The 6,906-nt window shown below is 43.6% G+C and overlaps 1 protein-coding gene across 1 annotated transcript in view; it reads right to left on the reverse strand.

Annotated features, from left to right (window-relative positions):
- prom2 (prominin 2) overlaps nucleotides 1-6,168 on the reverse strand; it is a 36,526-nt gene extending 30,358 nt beyond the window's left edge. Inside the window, exons 1-2 of the mRNA XM_080782453.1 lie at nucleotides 5,654-6,168; nucleotides 106-458 (exon numbers count right to left, since the gene is read on the reverse strand). Coding sequence (XP_080638579.1) covers nucleotides 106-382 — 277 coding nt within the window. The 5' untranslated portion in view covers nucleotides 383-458; nucleotides 5,654-6,168. The remainder of the gene's footprint in view (nucleotides 1-105; nucleotides 459-5,653) is intronic.
- Between the last annotated feature and the right edge of the window lie 738 nt (nucleotides 6,169-6,906).

Raw genomic sequence — 6,906 nt, forward strand, 5'->3', positions numbered from 1 at the left:
ATCTCTGTAGAAATCTGGCTTATTTCCCTCAATGATGTGCATTTCTGGACTAGCAGTGACTTTAGCCATAGTTAGCCATAACTAAACTAAACTGTGGTCACTGACCTGATGGAAAGCTGTTGGGCTGGACCGTGTTGAGGAAGGACCGTACGGGGGCGGCCATGAAGCCCGCCCCGGGATCCGGCTTCGTGTTGTCCTCATACTGGGGCAGGGTCAGGGCCAGCGGGGCCCCTGCTGTTGGACAGGAGGCCCCCTGGGGAGAGGCAGCAGGAGGAGGAGGAGGGGTCGCCTGGACCAGGCTGAGGGCTATGAGTAACACCGATACCCTGATGCTGCTGCTCCAGCGTCTCTGACTCCTCGCGGTCTCACGGTGTCTCTGCATGGTGACTCAGCGGGGGAGAGGAGTCCAACGGTGTGGACCACGATCACCTCATGGCACTCGCTGGCTCAAGATGCATCTGGAAGAAAAGACGAGGAAGTACAATAAGGAAGAGGAAGGAGAGGTGTGACTACAGAGCAGAAGTATATGTGGCTCAGGAGGAGGAGGAGGAGGTGTAGACGGAGCGAGAAAGGTTCGAATCCACGGCCAAAAGTGCAAATGACGAACGTGGTTGTTTCTGCCATCTGGTAAATGGTAAATAAATGGTAAATGGTGCATTTATATAGCGCCTTTATCCAAGGCGCTTTACATAGATTGTGCATTACATTCACCCATTGACACACCGATGGCAGCGGAAACCATGCAAGGCACCAACTAGCACATCGGGAGCAATTAGGGGTTCATTGTCTTGCTCAAGGACACTTCGACAGTAACTCTGGGGAGCCCGGGTTCGAACTGGCAACCTAGCAGTTCCCATCCAGGCACTCTACCCCTGAGCCACCGCCGCTGTGTGGGTGTGTGTGTGTGTGTGTGTGTGTGTGTGTGTGTGTGAGTGAATGGGTTGAATGTACTGCATATTGTAAAGGGCTTTGGATGAAAGACGTTATAGAAATGTAGGCCGTTTCTCTCACTCACACGCCCTCACACACACGCACACGCAGACACACAGACACACACACACCATCATGCACGCACACGCACTCACGCATACACCCTCATGCACGCGGGCACACACACACACACACACACACACACACACACACACACACATGCGCACGCACGCACGCAAGCACACACGTACATAGACACACGCACGCACACACGCCATGGAAGAAGGGAGATGCCGAGAAAGAAAGCCGCACAAATATAACTGAGTCACAGTCACAGAGGATCTGGTTGTTTACTGTTCTGTACAAAATGTCAGGGGGGAGACTATAGCACTGTCTGACGGGGAGAAGAAGAACCATTCTGTAAACGCTAAAATGTCAGTTATGTTAGTTTTTGTCAGTGCCCTTTTAATGTACCTTTTCTTTCATGCTCTGTTTACCTAGAAATATTGACACAGTACTTGATGCTGCCAGGTCTATATCCAGGTCTATATCCTAGCCTAGCCTATGTAAGGCAGTGCTTTTGACTTGTAATTTACTTGAAAAGTCATAGCATTGGAAAAAAGCACAAACTTTGGCTTAATGAAATACAAGCCCAGGTTGATGTATAGTCATACAGGCCACCAATCCACTATTTATATTATATACCACATTTCACAACTCAAGGTTTACAAAGTGCTGCACACAGAAAGTTAAAAGCTAAATGCACTGTCAACTAAAACATGACACCAGCCAAACCACACATAACAACCACGCCAAAGAGAAACACAGACGGAACTCTCAAACGGAATTAAAAGCTGAGGTGTGAAAGTGGGTCTTAAGGCGAGATATACCGTGTGACCGTGTGTGTGTGTGTGTGTGTGTGTGTGTGTGTGTGTGTGTGTGTGTGTGTGTGTACTAAGTGTAAACACTGATAGTCTGCAGTCATCTCACGTACCTGCATCACTAGTGTTTAGTCAGATACCCAGTCAGCAGAGTGAAACCAGGACATTGTCAGAGTGACACAGATTGAACCAGATATGGCCGTATAGTGAAGTACAGTACCTTCACTAAACTGTCCCACCGTTTCACATTTTCACGTATCTATAGGGAAAGTTACCCAGCTGAAATGTAAAGGTGCGGAATGAACTGAATGGTTGGTATTCATGCATATATAGACTATAACACTGTAACACACAACAAAATTAAGATATTTACTTAGTAGGATTAGGGGGGAGAAAGAAAAGGTCTGAGCAGTTCTGCTACTTTTCCCCTCAGGTATTTATAGATGGGACAAGTGCAGGACAAGTGCAGGACAAGTGTAGGACAAGTGCAGGACAAGTGCAGGACAAGTGCAGGACAAGTGTAGGACAAGTGCAGGACAAGGTGACATGAAAAAAAGCAGCTCATGCAAAAGGGAAACGGTCAAGAAAGACCGACCGAGGGACAACGACGAGAAGGATATAGTTAGAGAAATGCATATAAAAAAAGAGGAGGAAAAAATAGATGAGCCTTTACCTGATTTATTCCTCCAACAGAGCAGTGAAAATTCACCCAGGTTTAGCTGCCAGTCTGTATACGGCACCAAGTCTACTGTAACTGTGTGAGTCACCCTCTCTTAGTCTGGGCTGTTCAAGTGCATTACGGTCCTCGCAGGTGTATGTGCAGTGTGTGTGCGTGTGCGTGTGGGTGTGTGTGTGTGTGCGTGTTCACCTCTATAACCTGATATGTATTCCTGTTGCTGACAAGTTGAAGTGTGACTGCTTCTGTGTTTGGTTTTAGTGGCAGTGAGAATGGGAGGGTCTACGTTATGAGAGAGAGAGAGAGAGGGAGAGGGAGAGGGAGGGAGAGGGACAGAGTGACGTGGGAAAGTGGGAAGGTAAGCAAATAATTGAGAAGGGTGGTTTGGAAGAGACAAAGCTGCCAGGCAAATGATTTTCGATTTCCCCCCAACTCTGTTTGCAGTCTCTGTTGGGAAAAAAAAGGTGTGTGTGTGTGTGTGTGTGTGTGTGTGTGTGCGTGTGTGATGTGTGTGTGTGTGTGTGTGTTTCAAGATGTAAATGGTGTTTGAATTGCAACACTTCTATTGGGAGAGGCAGGACATTTTGTGAACACTAAACGTATTTATCCATTTGTCTTTATATCTTCTATCCTTGTTGACAAAGACGATATTCAAATAGTTTATTAGCCTATTATTATTATTATCAATTCATCATTATTATTATAGGAGTCGTTCCACGAAAATGGTACGATTTGGGCTTTTATTTTTCTGAAAGTTTGACCGAAAGGTTTTATTTTTCTGAATACCCGCACAATATTAAGGACATCTTTAGCTATCAGAAAAAGATAATTTCCCATCTCAGGCATTCAATTAATATTTGTATGTATTTTTATATAGAATAAAATAGCAACAGGGTTGAAATGTATACCGGGGTAACCCCGTTATTCACAGGGTTGTGTTTTTTACTCAAGATGGCCACTACTCTACCTGTGGTGATAAGGAGGAGACCACATGGCATGCATGAGATTAAGAAATCAGATATATTGTTTAAACAACAGACATAATTGTCACAAATAATTGTTTTCTATCTTTATATTCCATGTAACGGAGTTGAGCTGTTATGCTTTACGACCACATGTGAGAGTATAAATTACTCTAAAACATTGTACAATAAGGTGTGACGTTGCCTCTTTCTGTAGCATGTTGTTCAGAAGACTTGTAGAATGTCACTTCCTGTGATGTCACTAAAGGGCCAGTTAATTATTGTTATGGGGGGGAGAATGACTCGGGTAACGGGGTTGAGTGGGATGGGGGGGCAAAGCTATAGAATGCTATTTTAATGATTAAAACCCTGTAAGACCCAGCGTTGCTTTTCGGTAACATTTCTATTTTAATGAATTACTTAAATGTATTTTCTGTTCTTTTTTCACCTAAACGTTATCAGTGATGTTCATTGCAATGCCATTGCAATGCCATTGGTCATGATATTTGCATATAAACACCCCCCACAGAGGCTGAAATTCACACATATTAAAGATTTCTGGACAATTTTTAACCTATAACTTTTGACCTTTAACGCTAATAAAAGTAAGTAAAATAATTGTAATATATGTTTTTTTGTGATCATTAGAATGTCTAGAACATGTTTGATTCATTATTGTGAAAGATATCCCCCAAATGTAAATTATGAATTTATTATATTATATCATTATTATATAATTAAATATATGTTTTCCTAGTCCTAGTAGTACAAAGTAGTAGTAAGGTTGAAATCTCTTTGTTGCAAGTAGAAATATATCCGGGTCTTACAGGGTTAATCATCTATTTATTAAAAAACTAAACATGACCAGCAATAAAGCACCGATAGATTTATATGTGAATGGCATAATTTATGGATTTTTGTACATTTTTAATAGTCATATCTCAAGTCCACTTTAATTTGGTGACTCAATCGATAAAATACACCTTAATAAAACATCAGCTGAGCTGCCTGAGCATATCAATTATTGACACGTGTGATTTTATTACTATGATAATGCTGTATACACAATGTCTGCCGTGAAATGAATTGCTGTAGATGCAGTTCCTTCCAATAAAGTGAAGTGATGATGACCCACTTCGCACTTTTCCTTCCAGTAAGTTATTGCGCAGCATGCAGTGTGGTAAGATGTTTATGTAAGGGAATGAGAAGAACACAACACACCCACTTTAACTGGCAGTGTGTAGTACAGGGAACTGAGGACAGGCTATCATGATCAAATATGTGTGTATAGTGTTAAGAGGTTGAGTTGTGCCATAGCAATAAGTTACATATATGGACATAGGCAGGGCACAATAGTTTTCGGCGACTGAAGCGTATAAACTAGAAAAAGTGCCCCTCGGGGCACAGGTCTCCAACAGGGCAGGTCAGGTTGTGGCCTCCTGGTGGCGCTATAATAAGCCAATGTGGTGGCATTTCTTCTTACGCCTTCGATGGCATTTGGATGACTTGAGGCATTTTGTTCCAAAAAATGTGTTTTGCAAAAATCCACCTTGGTTGGTGGCGCTATAACAGGCTAATGTGAAAAGGGTGGGATATATTCCTCAGCCTAGTAGGAAAGTCTGTGAAAGATTTCACGTAACTTGCACGCTGCGTTCATGATTTGAGGCTTTTTGTTCAAAACGGGCCAATCCTGCAAATTTTGAAAGCCAATGTTAGCCAATTAGGATGGAATATGAAATATCGGACAGATCCGGCTTGAACACATGACTATAGAGATAGTGTTTAACGATTTGCGGGAATTTTTGGACAGAATATGGAGGAGTAATATAAAAAACTGTTTTACAAAAGTCGACCTCCTGGTGGCGCTATAAAAGGCCGTTCTGAAAAATGTGGGGCAGAGGTTCATCGTTGGCATCCAGGGAGTGCATGTGCAAAGTTTGTGTCGACTGGGTTAATGCCGGTGCCGGAGATTAGCTGTACACAGACGGACGGACGCACAGACAAACAGAGTGAAAAACATACTCTCTCCCCATGCCTTCGGCCTGGTGGAGACAATTAGGCATGACACATGCACGCAGCAGCAGATAATGTGCATCTCAGACTAAGCAAATATACATTTGCGTATGAGGTCATATTACAATTATGCAACTGTTCTGATTTGCATACATGTCTAAACTCAGAGACACATAAAGAGGTGTTTTTACCTTTGAAGAGCGGATGCGCAGCGTTGGAGCAATCTTCTGTCCTCGTCTCCCGTTTGGTGTCTTCAGGTGGCTAATCTGCTGCTGTCACTGACTGTTGATCGCTGGCACGCAACAACGGCCACTCTAGAATACAGCTACACTCTGCTCAACTGTTTCTTTACCTGCCTTGAGGCCTCCACACGTGTTGTGTGTTTGTTGAAAAACCCAAATCAAATGCCTCCTATATCTCTGCAAAAAGATAACTAACTAGCCCCTGATCTACAACAGGAAATCTTTCTGGTTGACTGTGAGGATGTGGTTCAGACACCGACTGACTGTCAGGATGGTGGCTGTCTTCTGTTACACACCGTCACAACTGTCTGTCTCAATATCAATCTCCTCGTGTGAATCGTGTTCTGTCAGCACTCGTTTACACCACTCCTAATGTCTCCTAGTGTGTGACAGAAAAGGCATAATATAGGTTCTGCTTTTCTGTCTCTCTGCATCTTAAAAGTTAAAATGAAAGGCCATTTTCACTTCCCTATTAATGAGGTCATTGGAGTAAGGTTTCTGTCTCTGAACTCTGAGTACACTGTGTAAAGGGTAAAAGGTGCATTAATACATAGATTGTGCATCAATTCACACATTCACACAAACATTCACACACCGATGGTGGCGGAAACCATGCAAGGCACCGACCAGCACATCAGGAGCAATTGTCTTGCTCAAGGACACTTCGACACTAACTCTGCGGGAGCCCTGGTTCGAGCAGGCAACCGTGCGGTTACCAGCCAGCCACTCTAGCCCTGAGCCACCGCCGCCCCAGAGTTGTGTAGACAGAAATGGTTCAACAGAGAAGATTGTGTGCACATCTCAATGCCTATATTTAGGCCCAGGTGCTGGAAGTCAGGCATCAAGGAAGAGTTTCTAGAGCTCCGAGTCTTACTTTATTTAGAGGCAACAAATTACCACGTTTGGACCTACAAGGTCTCCAACAGACCTGATGAAGACCTTGTAGGTCGAAACGTTGTTAAGTCCCGGAGCTCTAGAAACTAGTGTGTGGATGTTCTCTCTCTTCCTAGACAGAAACGGAACAAATTCTACGAAGAAGACAAGGTTGAAAATGGGTGAAGTATCCCCATGTCCTTCATGCATCTTCGATGGGAGCGACTTAAAAGATGCACCCCTATAGTCTCTGTGGTGGTGGGCAGGAACTTTACCCCTGCGACACCCAAGCATCGTCAATATAGAATTTCTATCATCTCTATTGCTCT

The sequence above is a fragment of the Protomyctophum bolini genome, assembly GCF_963924005.1.
Source record: "Protomyctophum bolini genome assembly, chromosome: 14".
NCBI classification, from domain to species: Eukaryota; Metazoa; Chordata; class Actinopteri; order Myctophiformes; family Myctophidae; genus Protomyctophum; species Protomyctophum bolini.